Genomic DNA, 20,212 nt, shown 5'->3' with positions numbered 1-20,212 from the left:
GTGGCACGATCTCGGCTCACTGCAATCACTGCCTCCCGGGTTCAAGCAATTCTCCTGCCTCAGCCTCCTGAGTAGCTGGGACTACAGGCGCACGCCACCATGCCCAGCTAATTTTTGTATTTTTAGTAGAGGCGGGGTTTCACCATGTTGGCCAGGCTGGTCTCAAACTCCGGACCTCAGGTGATCCGCCCGTCTCAGCCCCCCAAAGTGCTGGGATTACAGGCATGAGTCATCGTGCCCGGCCAGAAATTCAGTTCTTTCAAATTGTATTTGTCTGTCACCATTCAAGGCTCCTTAGGGTTAGTGGTTATGAATTTAAAAGATGCCCGTCACAGTGGGCGTGTATTTCCTCCAGCCCCTTCCGGCGGCTTGGGTAGAGGCAGTCAAAGGAGAGCTAGATTTTCACAAGGCTAGGGCTTTGGCAGACCAGTGTGACTGTGTATGGCAGGGGCATATGGCAAAATCGTAAAAGTCATCACCTCAGAGACCTTCCATAACCACCCTCGCTAAAATCATGTCCGCGTCCTTGTCCCTTTAACCGATTATTGTGTTTATTTTCCCAGCTTGTTGATTGGTTGTGAAATCAGCGGCTCATCAGCAGGGCCGGTGTTTCCTCCCCGCGGAATCCACAGCGCTGGCGCATTTGGAGGCCTCAGAACTGTGCTGAAAAACTCTCTGAATACACGGATTAACGTGCTGGTTCGCCCAACATCTGTGCGTCGCGGTGAAGAAGAATACTCGGCAACTCTTCTCGTATCCTCTAGTTCCTCACTCCGTGGTGTTTCACCTTAGCGAGCAAAGGAACTTCCCTGCAGGGTGGGATGCGCCAAACCGCGGTTTTATTCCCGAGGCAATCTTTACTGCACCCGAGGCCCAACCCCAAGCCTCAGAGGCAGCTGCCCGGTGGCGCGAGTAATGCTGACCTTTGTCACACCAGACTTTCCTTATTAATACTTTTTTCCAGTGCTCCAACCACGGCTTATTCTGTGACTCCAAGCAGTGATGCCGTGAAAGCACAAGCCCAAGTTCCAGGTTTCACGGGGTGGGGCATGGTGCCTCCAGGGCAGAGAAGCTTCTCTCGGAAGGCGCGGCCGCGGGAGGGCAACTGGGCCGCTCTGGCGCCGCCAGCGGGGAAACCGCGGGGCGACCGCGGGGCCCTGGGTGCTGCGGGCGCGCTCCCGCGCTTCCAGCGCTTTGCCCCGCCCCCGCCCCGGCATTGGCGGAAGGGGCGTGGGCGTGGCCGACTGCGCGTTTCTTCGAGTGGCCAATAAAGTTTGGAAAGTTTGAAAGGCCGAGGAAAAGGCTACGCCCCTGTGGCTGTCCGAGTGTGGGCGCCTAGGGGCCTCTGCGGAGCCCGAGGCAGCCCTGCGCTCGCGGAGGCGTGGCCGGCGCGCGGGGCCCGGGGCGCGCGGGGATGGGGGTCACGGTGGACGTGCACCAGGTGTACAAGTACCCCTTCGAGCAGGTGGTCGCCAGCTTTCTCCGAAAGGTACCGCCCAGCTTCCACCCTCCGGATCTCCGCGCTGCCTCAGCTGTTTGCCGCCCTCCCCTCTCCTCCATCCTAGCGGAAGCTCGCAAGCGCGTCTCCCCTTTCAGCCGCGGGCTTTGCTTCAGGGATGTGTGGGTCCAGGGGGATTTCCTCGAAGACTCCCCTTACAGGGAGCCGGAAAAGGCGCCGTGCTAGGCATCACGTTCACATCTGCCCCAGCTGAAAGGAGTGGCTTTCAGAAAGAGCCTCGGGGAAGCCCAGTTCGCGGGCCCCGTGGGGTTGCAGATGACCGACCTGTGGAGCTTTCCGGTTCATCACTAACCCCTTGAAGGCAGTGATGGCGAGGGGAGGCCGTTGGGCTCTCCTCCTGGTTTACTCAGCATGTTCGTTCTGCTGCCTCTACACTTTCCCTTGTTAAACAGCTGTGGGACTTGGTGCAGTTTGCTTACTCTCTCTGTGCTTTAGTCTGGTAATCTGTAAGATAGGGAAAATAGTATTACCGACTCATAGTGTTGTTGGGAGGATCCAAATGAGGTAATTCATGTAAAGCGCTTATCACAGCTGTCACCTAAATGAAGAAACTGAGGCAAAATCAATATAAGAAGAGAGTTTATTTGAGCCAAATTTGAGGACTGCCTCCTGGGAGTGAAGGTGCTCTAAGTACACATTCTGATGAGCAGAAGTCAAAAGTGGGGTTTTAAAGGAAAATAAACGGTTCCTAAGTTGTTTACCAATAATTTATATTAAAATAACATAAACTATTGATTGGCTGTACATTGTTCTTTGTATCACAAATTCGGAGAACTTGAAGATAATGGATAAGGCAGCTGGTTAGGAACAAAATGCCTTTAACTAGTTGCTCCCAGGAATGGATTGGGTGAGGAGGGGATCACTAAAGTCCTATACTCTTGACTTTCTGGGCTTGATAGATTTTGCATATTTCACCGGGGCTCACAGTCTGCCCTGAGCTATTTTTGTTTTTCTCACTGCTACTGATGTTTAGTTAGGGCCCTAAAATGTTATGTTGTTTGTATTACTACAACTGATTTCAGTACAAATAATGAGCTCTTCCTCAATATTGAGTGGCCCCGAATCCTAAAGACTGTTTCTAGGATTGTGGTTCATGATAATAGGAAAATGAGAAGCGGCTTTGAAAAATCAAAAGCGCCCAGGTCTGGGAGGTAGGACTCCTGGACTCTGCTCTGGTTCTGTCCATGATTAGTTCTCTGGGTGACCTTGGCCAAGGGTCTTTTCTCTAGGTCTTAGTTTTCACGTCTAAGATGAAAGGGTTGTACCAGAATATGTTTTAAGGTCTCCTCATCTTTCACATTCTTAAGATTTGCAACAATTGCAATTTGTCTTGGTTAGCAGCCAGTGGACATTGAACTCCATATGCAACCTGGAAGCCAAACTAAGGGGGATGCTGGGAAGATGAAGGTTATTTGTTCAATGATGAGGCATAGCCTCCATTAAAGGAGGTGACACGGTGGCCCTGGTCACAGAGGAGTGAGGAGGACATTGGTTAACATTTGTTAACCATTTGTTGCTATAGAGGCCTCTTTAGAAGGAATGTCAGGTTGCTGATATGTTCATTGATTTTCAGTATAGCTAGACTAGTGCCTAACACCTACTACTAGGTATTTAATAAAAACCTGATCAATGAATAAATGAATGAAAGAATGATTTAGCAATCTGTTGTAGTCTTTGTCTTAGGCTAGGCTTCTGAGCCCAAAAAGTAACAGCCGACACCCAATTTTTTTTTTTTTTTGGGTTAGAACTGGCACTTGAGTGTGGGTACTCTTATACCACGGCTCCTTTGTAAAATCTTTTTGGATTGTCATCATCAAGAGTCGATCCATCTCCACCTTATCAGAACTTGCAGGGCACTTTACCTAGGCCTTGCTGACCTACTGCAGTGACCGATGATGACTTCTGTATGTGTTGTCTTCCCCTGTTAGAGTCTAAGGTTTTTAAAGGTGAGACTCACTCCTTCAGAAACACATAACACAATGCCAGGCTCTCATTTACGGAGGTCTCAGCACATTGTCAGCTTTTGGTAAATGCTTTTCTTTCATTGAACAGATACTTACCTTCTGTGTGCCAAGCTTTGTGCTAGGTGCTAGAAAAATGTAGGAGGGCACCACAGACCCTGTTCTCATGGAGCCGATGGTGTGTAGTGGGTGAGATTAACGTAAATAAATGATGAGCAAATGAACATAAAATTCAAATGGATGATGTGTATTTACAAAAGGAAAATACATAGTGCTTGAATATAGCAGGGAGGCCTGCTGAAGTCAGAGAGGGTGATCTTTAGGAAAGGGTTCCCTGAAGAAGTGGCACTTGTGAAATGATGGCTGAAGCATGAATAGGAGTTTCCTAGGAAGGCTGGATGTGTGGTGTGTGGTGTGGTGTGTGTGTATGTGCGCTCGTGTACTTTCCATACTTTGTCATGTTTACTGCTCCCAGCAGCCTCAGGAAGTAGTTATGATTAATTTCCATTTTATAGTATGGAGAAACTGAGGACCAGAGAAGTCCAAGTGCCTTCCTCAAGTTCCCACAGCTAGCAGTTAGGAGAGCCAAGATTTTAACACATGGATCCAAAACCCACACCGTTAGCCACCAGGCTGTGCTGCATTGCATATAATAGGCACTCGGATGATTATTGAGGGAATATAGTGTTTCAGAATTAACTTTGCTGGCCAGGCACAGTGGCTCATGCCTGTAATTCCAGCACTTTGGGTGGCCAAGGACTGGTGGATCACTTGAGGTCAGGCATTCGAGACCAGCCTGGCCAACATGGTAAAACACCATCTCGACCAAAAATACAAAAATTAGCCAGGTGTGGTGTCCTATGCCTGTAATCCCAGCTACTCAGGAGGCTAAGACGAAAATCTCCTGAACCCAGGAGGTGGAGGTTGCAGTCAGCTGAGATAGATCATGCCATTGCACTCCAGCCTGGGTGACAGAGCAAGACTTTGTCTCAAAATCAAAACAAAACAAAAAAGCCCAAAAAACTTTGCTGCGCTCAATCTATTTCCTTTTGTTCACAGTCTTCTCCCAGGGTTTGCTCAGCGAGTGGACCTATTGTCCCTGATATAAAGGTATAATTTGGACGTGTGTTAGGGTAAGAACATAGAAGGTTTAAGTTATCTATTGGTATGTAATAAACCACTCCAAAACTTAGTGACTTAAACCAAGGACAGGCTTTTAATTTGCATGATGCCGTGACAAGTGGTTGGTTTTTGTGTGCTGTGTGGTATAGCTGAGGTCACTTATGTAGCCGTAGTCAGTTAGAACCTGTTATAATTCTTATAAAATATTTAGCAAAGTACCTGGTACATGGTGAAAAGGAAGTTAAGAAGGACATTTTGGAAGGCAGAACTGGGAAAATGAGAGACAAACATTTGGAGACTAAATGTCTGCTGGTGGGATAATGTTAACATCATCCATGTCACTGTACTTCCTTTCTTTCTATTCATTCATAAAGGAATCCTTCAGAGATTCCTTGGAAGGAGCTATGTGACTATTTATAAGATGTCAATAAATCCATCCGCTGGGTGAATTTTCACCTTATGTTTTTCAGAGACATGAACTGGAAGTCAGTAGACCTGGATCCTGATTGTTGTGCTTTCACTGTTAGGTTGGATGGTCATGGGAAACAGTTTTCACCATCCTATACTGTGTCCTTGTGCAAATTAGAAAAGGCATCTTTTAGGGGTCCACTCTGTAAGCTCATAGTTCATAGGGCTAGTGGAAAGCAAATGAGACCATTTATGCAAATTAGAAAAGTGTACTCCTTCCTCTAGGTGGATGCAGTCCTGTGCCCACGGGCCCACATGACCTGGAGCCCATGTACAGTGAGCAACATCACAACTGTGTAAGCCCTAGCGTCTCATCTGTGAAATGGTAATGCCACCTACCCTACCTACCTTCCAGGGTTGTTGTGAGGATATCAAATATGTTAACAGTTTGAAAAGTATAAGCTTTTTTATAAGCCTAAGGTAGTAAGAATTATCTTTTTGGCAAAATATGCTTTTATTTTTCTTTCAGTCTTTATAAATTTCTTTTTTTCAAAGGAAAGCACTTGGCAGAAGGGACAATGATATGAAGATCTCTGGGAAGCGTTTAATCTGATTTTGCACAATGGTATGTTTGAAGCTGCTTTAGCACTGAGGAAGTTCTATTTTAAATCAAATCTACTGATCTACGGCTTTGGTTATGTTAGGACTTGCCTTCCAAGTTATAATATATTACTGTTTTTAAAACCTGAAGAACGTTTGCTCTTCTTACATCTGCCTGTTGAATACCACAGGCAAAATATTAGCTGCATGCTTTCTAAGCTAAGTGACAGCGTGAAAACAAACAATATGATATTCTTTGTTCATGAAATATAGTATTTCTCAATAAACTCTTCATGGAGGAATGTTATGAAACCCAAAATGGTTTATTCGTTGGATGCTGAACTGTATGTACTTTCCAAGAGCTATAGCGTCAGTGCACTTGACAGTATATTTTGGTTTCTTTCTTCACGCGAATCTTAGCTTTCTAGTTCTCATCACTTACCACTGTTTCCTTCCTTTTACTTACAGTTATCTATAAAGAGAACAGAAAGTTGCATAGATGAATGTAGCAGTGTAGAAAATAGGTCGTCTCTGGAAGCTAACTTAGACCTTTTTAATGGGCTTGCCTTTCATGAGCTGGATTCAGAGAATTTCTTAAATTTCATCTGCCTGAAATTTAAAGTCATTAAAAAGGATCCAGAGGGCCATTGTATTGTCTGGCTCTTCTTGTTTATATCTAAATGAGGCCAGAGAAGTAAAGATTTTTCTTACCCTCAGAAGGTTGATTTTCTTTTTATGCTGTGGTCAAAAGAGTCATAGTGAATAGAGTATCACCTTCATGGGTGGTGATTTTTGTCATTCGTTCCTGATGTATCCCAAGTACCCAAAGAGATCCTGGAACATAGTAGGTACTCAGCAAATCCTTGTTGAATGGTTGAATGAAATAACTCTTTTGTGGATTAGCCACGTGTAATTTTAGATTGAAGTCAGTATAGGATTCAGAAACATGTCCTTACTTTGGGTACTGTAATAAAATAGATGTATTAAAATATTAATAATTTCTTTGCTTCAACAGAATGACCCTGGGTGTGATTTATTCTGGCTGGGAGCCTGGTGTGCTGAACAAAATGGTTTGAATGTTTACTCTTAAGCTCATAAAGGGGATTTATGAATGGCTATTTCCATTTAGAGTAGAAAGTTGATTGGGTAATTAATAATGTTTCCATTTCTGATCTGATCTTTTCTCCCTTGCAAATCTGACACTTACATATCTGATATGTTCCATATGTGGAACATATCTTCTTGCAAAGCTCCAGAAATATTTGGGGGTGAACCTGCATTTCTAAGAAAAATGATTTGATAAACCATAGGCCTAGTTTAACATAATGATTATTTATCTTTTGTCTTGTGCTGCACTAGTCTTTCTTCACTTTTATCTTCCTGTCCTCAGTTCTCCTAGAAGATTAGTCGTGATGTAAAGGAGAATGGTGCAGATGGGCAGAACGTGGGCTCTGACATCGGATGGGGTGGGGAAGACAGGGATGGAGCATTGTTAGCTAGCCCTGTGAGCTTGGTTTATAGGTCAGTTCATTTTTCTATGCCTCAATTTCCTCATCTGCAAAATGAGAATAATAATCACTATCTTCTGGAGTTGGAGAAATTAAATTGGATAATGCATACAGTTGCATATAATATAACTAGCTTAATTTCAGCACACAGTAGGCTCTTTTAAAGTACTTGTTGAATAATGGTAACAACAACAATGATAATTTGTGGCATTTATTTCATGAGCCTAAGAATAAAAAGCTGAAAGAAGTGGCCTTCAGAAATCTTTACTAACTTGAAGTAATAAAGGGGAAAGCGAGCATGAGTAAAGGTACACATTTGAATTATGAATATTTTCTAAATGCCATTTGGAAATAATTGTAGAGTATACTTAGAAACTCATCTAGTGGAGATTGTGGCTTAATCAGTTAAGATAGAAGATACTGGCCGTGCATGGTGGCTCATGTCTATAATCCCAGCACTTTAGAAGGCCAAGCTGGGTCGATCACTTGAGCCTAGGAGTTTGAGATCAGCCTGGGCAACATGGCAAAAAACCCCCATCTCTACCAAAAAAAGAAAAAAATAAAAACAAAAAAACAAAACCCAAGCTGCACTCACACACACACACCCCTTCCAAAATTAGTTGGCCATCACTGCACTCTAGCCTGGGTGACAAAGCGAGACCCAGTCTCAAAAAAAAAAAAAAAAAGGAAAATTTTTTTTTCACTGTCTAAGTACATGGACCTGTCTTAAAGGAGTTCACTGTCAAGGGGGACAGAGGAGGCTATATTAATTTTTATGATAAAGGCTTTTTCAGGGGCTTACGGCAGACATTACCTTATAGTATGGGGCAAGATTCGTATTTTAATGATAAATCCATGAAAGCATTTAGAAACTGTTGCCTTTTTCAAAACAAGTAAATGCACTCTCACTTCTCTGGTATAGCCCTTTCCCTAATGCTAGTGTGGAGTGAAGTGTCAGGGAGTACTTGTATCTTATACAAATTCTGAACTGGTGAAACATGAGTTTGTAAGATTTTTATTAGTCTAGGAAAATCAGAGATATCGTCTTCTAATATTTTTAAAATCACAGTTTAAGAATTTTTGGATTGCAGTTAGATGCCAGCAATACATTTAATGCCACACCACAGTAAATTGCAAGATAAAAACTGAAGTCTCGAAATTTTTTAAGCTTTCAAAAGTGTTGATTTGTTTGTAAGTAGCAAAACCAGCTACATTTATTTTCTACTTGCACAGTGCTAGGTATTGTACTGTAATTAAATCGTTTCCTTTAATTTCTGTAACAACTCTTTGAGGTATGTATTTATTCTCCTTTTACAGATGAGGAAACTAGGGCAGATTAAAGTGATTGGTCCGAGCCTTTCACAGGTGGGCTTCCAATTCAGATCTCTTGGACTGTAAAATTCACTGTTTTCCAACATTTTGTCTTTAATTTTGTTTTTTATTTCTTAGGTTTTCATTTAGAAATAATTTGACTTACTAAACATTTCAAACACAACATTGCAATAACAAAGAATTCCCAAATACCTTTTTCCAGCTTCCCCAAATCACAGTATACTTTTTAAAACCAGCAAATTAACAGTGACACAATGCTATTAACTAACCTATAGACCCTATTCAGGTTTTGCCAATTGTCCCCTAATGTCCTTTTTCCAGTCTAGGATCCAGTTCAGGATCCCACATTGCATTTAGCTGCCAGTCTCCTGCAGTGTAGGACGGTTCCTCAGTCTTTCCTTTCCTTTCTGGACCATAATGATTTTGAAGAGTGCTGGGCAGCTATTTGTTGTATATCTTTAGCTGCACTGGGTTTATGCGTACATGTCATGTTCTGTTAAGAGGATTTTCCTTTGTATTACAATGATAAACTGTCTTTTCAAAAAACTTCACTATGCTGTTGCTGATTATTGGGCGATTTTTGAAAGAAAGAGGCTAATGTGCTGTTGTTTGGCTTTTGTTTGGAATCATAGCTTGTCCTGGGCAGAAGGACCTTGGAAGATCACCTGGTGGTTCATCACCCTGGCCTCACAGATGGCAGCGTCGTAGGCTGCTTGTCTTGGCTCATCGATCTTTGTTCTTTCTGTTTCATCATCCTATTGGCCTTAAAGACCAATGAACAGCCATTCAAAATACCTTTCAATTTAAGTATATTTTGTCCTTGATCATTGAAGCTTTGATCAATTTATAACTCATTTAATCTTGATATAAAATCAACTTTGCCTTTCTTCTGCAATAGACTCTGGTTTGGAGCTCATAAAAGGAATTTGGCATAGTTCATGGTGATTTCTTTCTGCTGCCAAGCACCAAATTTCTTTTCAGCAGCCCGGTCTCTTTGCATGTACATGTTTGTCAGCAGCCTAGATAACAGATTTCCTTAATGCTTATAAAATGGATATGTTAATATACCAGACTTACTGTAGGTCTTCTTTGCCTTCTTTGCAGGACTATTCAGATAGATCTTTCACTTACCTGCTTCCTTGTACTCTCTTGGCTAACGGACAGTGACTCCTTTGGATGTCATTGACTCTTTCTAAGAGGGGGAGGAAGTGTTATTAAAAAAACAGGCATTGTCTTCTGAGCTTTTTGGAAAATTGATGTTTTAGTAACTCTTTTAAGAGTAGGCTTTCTGAAAGCTTATGGGTTTTTTTCCCTCAGCAAATATGAATGCTAAATGTTGTATCTTCATGAAGCTTCTCCCACAAACATATTGAATATTATTTCTGTAATTAGAGGGACTCAGTTTCTTGGCCTCTCACTTTTTATATGTATGTGTTTGTTTTAATGCATATTCCCCCCCCCCAATATTATGCAGTTCTTGGCTTATCTTTTAATATGTAAAAAATAAATGAAAGCAAGAAGATATAACAGCTTTAGGAGAGTATAAATCTTATCTTTGTTAGAATGTTACATATATATGATTATACAGTGGTATTTGCAATAGTTTCATGTCTTGGGAAAGGAAAAGGAGTTAGTTTACACATTCTGTGAAGAAAGTAAAAATTATAAGGAAATGCAAAATCAAGTCAAATATACCTTTAAAAATCCCTTAAATCATCCATAAAGTTGTATAGCATACATGGTATATGTATGCAGCCTGTGGGATCATTCTTATGCACACTGCAGTTTGTGATCACCTGAGCCAGTATTGAGAAGGATAAGGGCTTTTGGCAGATATGTGGATCTTCAGATCACATTGCTTTCATGAGAGTCTCTAGTATGAAATGGGGATTGAAGAATCCAGGTGTGACCTGCTCATCTACAGGCTTTACACTATTATATTATAGGAAAAATACTCTGTATATTAATACTTGATAGGATTCCATGCTTTGAGAAGGACTGAATGAGATCATGTGCATGACAGTTTCTCTAGGATAGCACCCTGCATGAACACAGTAGCTGCTCTGTAAGTCTTTGATTGGTGTGATCCTGATTTAGCTTGATCAATTCTGCAGTCATACTGGATTGTGTTTGAAAAGGTCTTTAGAATAACCTGGCCACCTGCCTCCTGTCTTCCCAGGTTAGTGTTTCTGGTGTTGACCTTTTCTGAGAAGCCTTCCCTCTTTCAACCCTTTCTCATTGGAGTTTCGGTAAATTTTCATGAATTAAAACATGAATATTCAAGTTACCACAAGGTGGCATCAGATAATTTCAAGTAACGCCAGGTAGGGGGAGCCTCAGTTCAATAATTCTTTAAAGAGGTTGCAATATGTACCTTCCATAGTATGATAGTTAGCTATTGCAAATAAACCCCTACTTTCTTCTACTATTCTTGTATGGAAACTTGAAGCTCATAGCTGTTCAAATCCAAAAGTTGTGTAAGTGTGAAGTATTTGAGTTTATAATCTTTAAGAATTTCTCTGATAACTTAGTGAAGTAGTCAGAACTTGAAAAAATTTATCACCTCATCTCCCTGGTGATTACATTTTCAACTCTTATAATTCAGTTTAGTCATCTCCCTACAACTGACATGAATTTATAATGTTCAGTCAATATATATTTATGGATATGTAATGAACAAGCTAGAACTGTAGTAAAGGAGATAAGCCCATTTTACTTCAGTGTACAAGTTGCAATATACACATATATAGTCACAGTTCAGAGGACCTGTGTGAGTCTCAAATATCTCCCTTGCTTTAGCGGGTACTGTGTAAGTGAAAGTCTACTTTGCTGAGGAGCAGAGTGTCTATACCTAACCCTCTGTCATGGGCATGTAACTTGGAAGGGCTAAACTGCAAAATCAGTGTAGTTTCAAGCATCTTTTTTTTTCTTTTTTTCTTTTTTTTAGACGGAGTTGCACTCTGTCACCCAGGCTGCAGTGCAATGGCATAATCTTGGCTCATTGCAACCTCTGCCTCCCAGGTTCAAGCAATTTTGCTGCCTCAGCCTCTTGAGTAGCTGGGACTACAGGTGTGCACCACCATACCTGGCTAATTTTTGTATTTTTAATAGAAACAGGGTTTCACCATGTTGGGCAGGGTAGTCTTGAACTCCTAACCTCAAGTAGCCTCCCAAAGTGCTGGGATTACAGGTGTGAGCCACTGTGCCCAGCTAAGCATTTTTTCCCCTAGGGCTAAAAATGAATGAATGAAGATAGAAATAAATAGATTTTTAAAAACCAGGTTTTTCATCAGTTATCAAGATTGCAGTTTCCAGGATGGAAATGTGAATGACAGAGTTTACCAACATGGAACGTGAAGAGAGATAGTGAGGTTGTCAAAAGCAGAGCCACTGCTCTCTTTGCAGATTGGTTTCTGACTGAAGGCAGGCTCATTTTCCAAATTGATCCGTAAGGTCATTGAGGTTTACATTCCAAATTTTTTTATTTATTCAGAAAATATTGACTTAGTACTTTCTATGTGCCAGACATGTATAATATAGGAGTAACCGAAATGGACAGTATTCCTGCCCTCAGAGCCTGTGTTCTAATCTACTGTCTTTTTGGGTCATCGATATCTTTAAGAACGTGTTAAAATGATGAACCTCTTTCCCTGTAAAATCCGTTAGTAAATCACACATACACACACACACACACAGACATACACACACACAAAGCTGCTGTGGATGGAGACCTAGGGTTCAGAAAACTTAAAGCTCAAGTTTGCCAAATGAGGGGCCTTTTTTCTTCCTTCCCTCAGCCTGCCAGCTGCTCTTGCCTTCTGCTCAGCGCTTTGTGATGTCATGGATGACTTCCCACTAATTTTCAGATTTGATCACATGATAAATAGGTAAACCTCAGGAAAAAAGAATCCAAGGGGGCTTGGTGGGCTCGGGTCAGCAGCTACCTTGTCTTGTGGCTTTTAGGAGGTCACTTCTGCTTGCAGTGTCTCTCTTTTCACATCTGAATAATGGAAAGGAATGTATTAGATTAACTATTAGGTGATTTGGTGGTAGGTTAGGTGGGCAGGCTTTGTAGGCTGGCAGAAAGAATCTGGGGGTAAATTAGGTTATTTATTAGCTGGACAATTCGAGCAAATTGCTTAATTTATCTAAGCCTTATTTTTCATATAGGAAGTGGAAAAATAAGACATAGCTTATAGAGCTAATGTGTATAAACTGAACTAACATATAAAAAGTATGTAAATTGCCTAGGACAAAAGTGGTAGCTATTATCAACCACCTTGTCACAGCCAAATTGTCTTTCAGGGGAATTAATTCAACATGTTAAATATTTATTGAGCATTTCCTATGTGCCTAGCATAGCATACTTCTATGATTATCCTACTGTGATGCTAACCCAGCCTGCGGGCAATGATATTAGATAATGGTGAAGAGGTCCACTCTGTATTAATACAAACAGGCCTGGTTTAATTCCCTGGCTCCACAAGGAGCCAGCTGGGTGACCCTAAGCAATCCGGTCTTCATTCAGTTTCCATATCTGAAAGATGGGGATGATGATATCACATAAATCGGTTACAACAGAGAGAGAGGCTGCTGGATTTAGACAAGATTGTGCCAGGAAAGCATTTAGTACAGTGCCTAGCACAAAGAACACTCTTATGTTAGGCTGGTTCAATATTAATAGTATTATTATTTATTGATTAGCTTAACCTCATCCCCCCTCTCCATTCAGGGCTATGTTGGATCTAAAGAAGGTTTTTCCCAGATTTCATGTAAGTCAAGATGATGATAAGCATCTCACTTACGTAGGAGAAATATAAAATTAAGATCCATGATTTAAAACTGGGCTTTGTTTAGAAGTTTCTTGGAAAGCATTTACTACTCCTGCAAACAGTGGTGGTTACTACTAAATAATTCACTTTGGTAGAAGATTAATGGTATTCTTTTTTATATGTTTTTGTTTAGTACCCGAACCCCATGGATAAAAATGTCATCTCTGTAAAAATCATGGAGGAAAAAAGAGGTAAGTTCTCTATACAGCTTTTTCAGTGATGATCATGATAGTGGTTTTTGTGAAGATGTGTGTATGTGTGTGTGTGGCCTCTTAGGTTTTTTTAAAAAATTGATCACCTGTGGTTCCTTGCATTATTAGTTTTTAAACAGGTATATTTCTGTACTTGAGGTGACTTAGGTGTGGCAGGTAAAGCACCAGCATTTATGATAGTAAAAGTCCGCCAATGCTTTTTGTCACTTTCTAAACTAATAATGACAGTACTGAGCTATATATAATTGTAACCACTAACATTTTTGAGCACTTAATATGTGCCAGGTCCTCTTTTATTAACTCATTTAATCCTCAGAACAATGTGTGGGACAGGTATTAGACTACTCATTTAAGGAATGGAGAAACTGAAATACAGAGAAGTTCAGTGACTTGCTCAAGGTCACATAGCTGTAGCCTATTATCATATCATCTTGTAGATGGCAAAATGCATGTGATTAAATATGAGATGTCACCATAAAGTGATTGCTTATGGAATCAACTACTTGGCAGTGTAGGTTAGCATTGACTAGAGCAGGAGTTGACAAGCCATGGCTCCTGCTGCCTGTTTCAGTAAATAAAGTTTTATTGGAACATAGTCACATTTGTTTACATGTCATCTATGGCTGCTTCCTCACTACAACAGCAGAGTTGATCAGTTCCCACAGAGACTTTATTGCTCACAAAACTTAAATTATTTACCATTCTGATTCTTTACAGAAAATGTTTACCGATTCCTGGTCTAGAGCGTAGGAATCTTTTCTGTTCTGTGTTATCCCCATCTCCAGCAAAAAACATTATCAATGTCACTGTTTAAATTTGAGAACTGGGCAATGCAGGAAACTGTGACAATGCACATAATCAATGTACAAAGCTTTGGAGACACTGAGGCCTAAGTATGGCATGCCTTCTTAGGAATCATGAGATGCTACTGTTTATCATGTTACTCTGAAGCCCTCTCTGTGCTTGGTAAACGTAACTGCCTTTTGCTTGCGTATGCATTTTTTGTACTTCTATAACTATACAGGTATATTAAAAATGTTTTCTCATGTACCTGCACTGTGGGAGAAACTTGTTATTTGTCATCAGAGAAATCAGATTTCAATACTATCTTGGTGACCTTTTTGGAGCCTCAGTTTCTTCATCTGTCAAATGGGAAAACAATCTTGTTTTTAGGTTATGAAGATCAAATGAGAGAACACTGTGCATGTTCTAAATTGAAATGTTAATTTTAATTTCTATCATTGCCTTTGGGAGTGGCTAATCCATTTTGAGTATGTGGGTGAGATGGCCAAAGAGAGGGCCAATGGGCAGAGGAGTTTGCACCCTATCAGCAGCTTCTGGGCAGTCAGGGTTTTTGCATCAAGGGTTGGGGCTACTATAGCCAGAGCTTTGAGAAAACCTGTAGCAGCATGGCTAAGTCAGTGATTTACAAAGCAGAAGACTGCACTTCACAGTTTATTCTTTCCTCTGCCTTTGCCTTTCTTTTTCCTAAATCACATTGTGATTTTTACATCACTGGTTTAATTCTGGAAACTTCACCCCAGAACAAAATGATTGCAGTCGTAGTGTTACAGTAGGTAGCTAAGTCAGGTATGAGCAGGACAGAGAGGGCTTACACACACACACACTCACACACAGTGTTGGGTGACCATCAGGTGATGGTCATGTGGTTGTTAACTGTCTCTGTAAAGTAATAATTGGTCACAGCTGGCACCAGGCAGCGGCACATTCCTAATAGAAAACATCTGAAACTGATGAGCAGGACAGAAGAGGGCTTGTACACACACAGTGTTGGGTGACCATCAGGTGATGGTCAGCCAGTTGTATGAGCAGGACAGAAGAGGGCGTGTGCACACACACACACACACACACACACACACACACACACAGTGTTGGGTGACCATCAGGTGATGGTCAAGAGGTTTTTTAACTATCAGTCTAAATAATAATTGGTCACAGCTGGCACCAGGCAAAGGCACGCTCCTAATAGATAGAAAACACCTGAAACTGATGATCAGCAGCTTCCTGACAAGAGCTCAGGATTTGGGAGAAGTGATGCAAGACCCCGGATGTATGCCAGCGTATAAAAGCCCAAGTCAAAAGGTCAGACCACACATTTGCCTTTCAGGTTGCCCACTTGGCCCTCTTCTAAGTGTACTTTCCTTCCTTTCATTCCTATCCTAAAGTAACAGGAATAGCCTTTTCCTGTTTAGGTGAGTTTACTAAAAAGTGCAGGAATAGCCATTTTCTATTCATTTTAATAAACTTTCACTTCTGCTCTAAAAACTTGTCTTGGTTTTATGCCCTTCTGCCTTATGCCCCTCAGTCGAATTCCTTCTTCTAAGGAGGCCAGAATTGAGGTTGCTGCAGACCTGTGTAGATTTGCTGCCAGTAACAATAGGAAGTCTACCTCCTTTTGAGAGATGAATATGGCTAGTATAATTAATTATAGGTCTAAATTTTGTAGACAGAAATCTGTGCTTGAAAGTTTGGTACAGAAGGTAGCAGCATTAGATTCTTTCCCTTTTTGCTGAAACATTGAATTGAGCAGGTCATCGTCATTGGAGTACTGACATGGATGGTCCAGAGCAGTGAATGGCTGTGATTCTTTCATCTTGATGTTGGAGGGTGCATTCTGAGTTGCTATTGTACCCTTATTCCTTCATCACAGATAAGGAGTATCTGATTTGGCCCAGAAAAGTGTCAGGGAAACTGAATTTTGAGTTAAACATTTTCTGTAGGAATTCTGCAAATAGAAAATTGAGATTGACTTTAACAGATTTATTGACACTAAGAATACATTTTCCTCAATTTTTTGTGTGGAAAAAATTTTCTTTTTTAGATGAATCAACAGGGATCATCTACAGAAAGAGGATTGCAATCTGTCAGAATGTGGTTCCAGAAATATTAAGGAAGGTAAGTTCATTTGAAAATTTAATCCCAGTTGTAACATTAACTTTTTTTCATTTTTTAAAATTATACTTTAAATTATACATGTGCAGGTCGTGCAGGATTATTACATAGGTATACACATGCCATGGTGGTTTGTGAGTAATTTTTAATAATCACGGAAAGGAACAGCATTTTCTGATGTAAAGGAGCATTAGAAACTTCCTACTTCTCTTACTTCATAGCCTCCTGAGAAAGAAAGCTGTTTCTTATCCAACCTCAGTTTTAGCAGAAGTCACTGGAGATACTTGTCTCTGTCTCACTGCTTATGAAGGACTCTTAATGGACAGAGATGTTGTGCAGTTATTTTAAAGATACTTCGGGCATTTTACATGAAGTGACTATCTGTTCATAGTGAGAAATGACTCAGGTGAGAATAATCAGAAATGGGACGATTGTAAATATTTAGTCTCATCTTTAGTAAGGAAGAGAAAAACTTCCGTTTCTAATTCACTATCAGAGATAACAGTTGTTTCCCAGAGTATAGTGTTCTCCATGCCCTCTGTGAGTCTTTATGTGTATAATATTAATGATGAAATCTTTATGATAGCAAATTGTTTTCTCTCTTTGAAGTCCTTAAGCACTCTGGTGATTCTTTGTTGGAAAAAGGTGAGTGGAAATTTTTAATAGCATTGCTTGAACCATAGAGGGATTTTCAGTGGGAGTCCTTTTAGAGCTATGAGGAAGTCAGAGGAAAGCATCTGGATATGCACTTTCAAACAGGCCTCAGAGGGTAGTTTCAACCCGAGAGAGATTCTGTGTATGATGTTGTGATATTCCATTCTCAGGCTGCTAATAAAGACATACCCGAGACTGCGTAAGTGATAAATAAAAAGAGCTTTAATGGACTCACAGTTCCACATGGCTGGGGAGGCCTCACAATCATGGTGGAAGGTAGAGGAGGAGTAAAGGCACCTCTTAGATGGCAGCAGGCAAGAGAGCATATGCAGGGAAATGGCCTTTTATAAAACCATCAGATCTCATGAGACTTATTCACTGTCATGAGAACAGCACGGAGAAAACCCACCCGCATGATTCAGTTACCTCCCACTGAGTCTCTCCCATGAGATGGGATTATGGGAGCTACAATTCAAGATGAGATTTGGGTGGGGACACAGCCAAACCATATCAAATGTGGAACCCAGCTTGGCTCCTGCTGATTAGCTTGCAAATTAAATTGTTGTGCGGTATGTGGAACAAATGGCAGCTTCCATCACTTCCTTATCATGGATTAAAAGACTGTCACATTCTTCAGTGTAATAAAGCTGATATGACAATGAAAATGAACTTTCTTTTATTTTCCAGATGGTAAAACTTGTTGCACTGTAGCAGCAAATTATTACTGGCTTTTTCCAGAGTGTGTACCCTACCTTTGCAATACATACTCATTCTGAATCTATTATTTAAAAAGACATTCAACTTTGTCTTGTGTCTCAATTCTTAAATAATTTAAGGACACCTCTGACTTGTACAATTCTGCCTTTGTAGTTTTCCATGTCTTCACCTAGGAAACCGTACATTTCTAGGTATAGGACAGAGTTTAAAATGAAGAAAATATTTTACCTGATACTGTCCTGCATGTGAGCCTGTAAGTGGGCTCTATTAGAATCCGTCAATTTAAGAAGGCCATAAACAGCCTTAGAGGAGACACAAAGGAGGCTGATAATTTGCTTAGTGTTTAGCAGTTAGGGAAATTAGGCCAGGGACTGTATAGCCTTCATAAATCCTGGGCTATTTGCATGTCCTCACCAACACTTAGTAAGGTCATAGTATATTTGATTATCAAAAAGGTACAGCCACTGGTGAGCCATCATCCATATATCAGGATTACTTGTCCTTTTGGTTGTCCAAGACTGAGAGTAACTCTGGATGCAGTCCTTTTATAGCCTGCTCTTCCTAAATTGAGAAAGCCATTCTCTTTCTGTTGGACAGGTGAGCATTTTGAAAGTACCTAATATCCAATTAGAAGAGGAGTCATGGCTCAATCATCAGGAAAGAAACATGGCTATACGGAGTCACTGCCTTACATGGACACAGTATGCATCCATGAAGGAAGAGTCTGTCTTCCGGGAAAGTATGGAAAACCCAAATTGGTAAGACGTGCGTGCGTGTGTGTGTGTGTGTGTGTGTGTGTGTGTGTGTGTGTGTGTGTTGGATGCAGGGATGGCACATGAGTACATACATTAAAAAGCTATAGTTCTATACTTATGACCTCTGTTTATAACTCATACAAATCCCTTATTATTATTTTTTTAGTCACACAGTGATTAGTGAATTTTTTGCAGGGGAGGTTAGGAAATGACAGAGCTCAACTATTGTCTGACCATCCCTCCCAATCCTGGTGTCTTTTTCACTCTCTCGAGAAGCAGTGAGGGTTATCAATTTGATGAATATTCTTTTAGACCTTTAACAGATACCTTTAGATATTTACATATATGCTCATAGAGCCTGTATAGTGTTGTTTTGTATATCTTTTTAAACATGTATTTTAAATTGTAAATTATTTTGTAAATTATTGTGTTTGTAAACGGTGTACTTTTTTTTTAGTTAACAGAACATTTCTGAGCTTAATTCACATGAGATATAGATATATATCTGTAACTATTTAAACTATTGCATATAATTAAATCCTGTGACTATATGATATTTTATGTAGCTACTACTTTTTTGATAGACAGATGGTATCTAGGTTCTTTTTTTTACAAACAGTACTACAATATTTGTGAAGCATATGTTCCTTGTCTATGATCGTTTATATTATATATGAGTTGTTTCTCTATGGTAGATTTTTTTTTTGAGATAGCCTTGCTCTGTCACCTAGGCTGGAGTGTGGTGCCGTGATCATGGCTGAGTGCAGCCTCAACCTTTTGGGCTCAAGTGACCCTCCCACCTCAGCCTCTTGAGTAGCTGGGACTACAGGCATGTGTCACTACACCTGATTAATTTAAAAAATTTGTTTTGTAGACACAAGGTCTCACTATGTTGCCCAGGCTGGCCTCAAACTCCTGGGCTCAAGTGATTCTCCTAGATCAGTGTCTCAAAGTGCTAGGATTCCAGGTGTGATCTACTGTGCCTGACCTAAAGTAGAATTTTTAAATATCAGGTTCATTAAGATATTATTTGCATACAATACAATTTACTTTTCTTAGTGTACAGTTCTTTTGACAAACATATGGTTGTGCCATCACTGCCGCAATTAAACTATAGAAAATTTTAGATAGATTTAAAACAGTTAATATTACAAGACCAATAAATGGAGAAAGAACATTTCTTTCAACAAATGGTCTTGGGGTACTTGGATATCCACATATCAAAAAATGAAATTAGATCCCCACCTCATGCAGAATACAAAATTAACTCAAAATAGATCAAATACCTAAATGAAAGAGTTGAAACTATAACACACTTTGAAGAAAACATAGATATAAATCTTTATGATCTTGGGTTAGGTAATTTCTTAGATGTGATAGCAAAAGTCTAAGCAGCAAAATTAAAAACAGATAAAACTGACTTCATCAATTAGAAACTTTTGTGTTTCAAGGGACACTGTCAAGAGGGTAAAAAAAAGGCTGGGCACAGTGGCTCATGCCTGTAATTCTAGCACTTTGGAAGGACAAGGTAGACTGAACACTTGAGGCCAGGAGTTCAAGACCAGACTGGTCAACATAGCAAAATCCCGTCTCTACTAAAAATACAACAATTAATTAGTCAGATGTGGTGGCACATGCGTATGTTCTCAGCTACATGGGTGGCTGAGGCACAACAATAG

The 20,212-nt window shown here is 40.5% G+C and overlaps 1 protein-coding gene across 3 annotated transcripts in view; it reads left to right on the top strand.

Moving 5' to 3' along the window:
* Window positions 1–1,295: 1,295 nt before the first annotated feature.
* The window catches only part of PRELID2 (PRELI domain containing 2), a 300,771-nt gene continuing 281,854 nt past the window's right edge, over window positions 1,296–20,212 (top strand). For 2 of the 3 annotated variants that reach the window (XM_017532304.2, XM_017532302.2), the window contains exons 1-5: window positions 1,296–1,489; window positions 13,416–13,473; window positions 16,337–16,410; window positions 17,017–17,052; window positions 18,376–18,536. In XM_017532304.2, coding sequence (XP_017387793.1) covers window positions 1,415–1,489; window positions 13,416–13,473; window positions 16,337–16,410; window positions 17,017–17,052; window positions 18,376–18,536 — 404 coding nt within the window. In that variant the 5' untranslated portion in view covers window positions 1,296–1,414. The remainder of the gene's footprint in view (window positions 1,490–13,415; window positions 13,474–16,336; window positions 16,411–17,016; window positions 17,053–18,375; window positions 18,537–20,212) is intronic. The other variant, XM_017532306.2, reaches the window with a different exon arrangement.

This window comes from Cebus imitator, unplaced genomic scaffold, assembly GCF_001604975.1.
Source record: "Cebus imitator isolate Cc_AM_T3 unplaced genomic scaffold, Cebus_imitator-1.0 Scaffold76, whole genome shotgun sequence".
NCBI classification, from domain to species: Eukaryota; Metazoa; Chordata; class Mammalia; order Primates; family Cebidae; genus Cebus; species Cebus imitator.
Note: the sequence above shows the minus strand (reverse complement) of the source record. Positions and strands in the feature narration are given on the sequence as shown.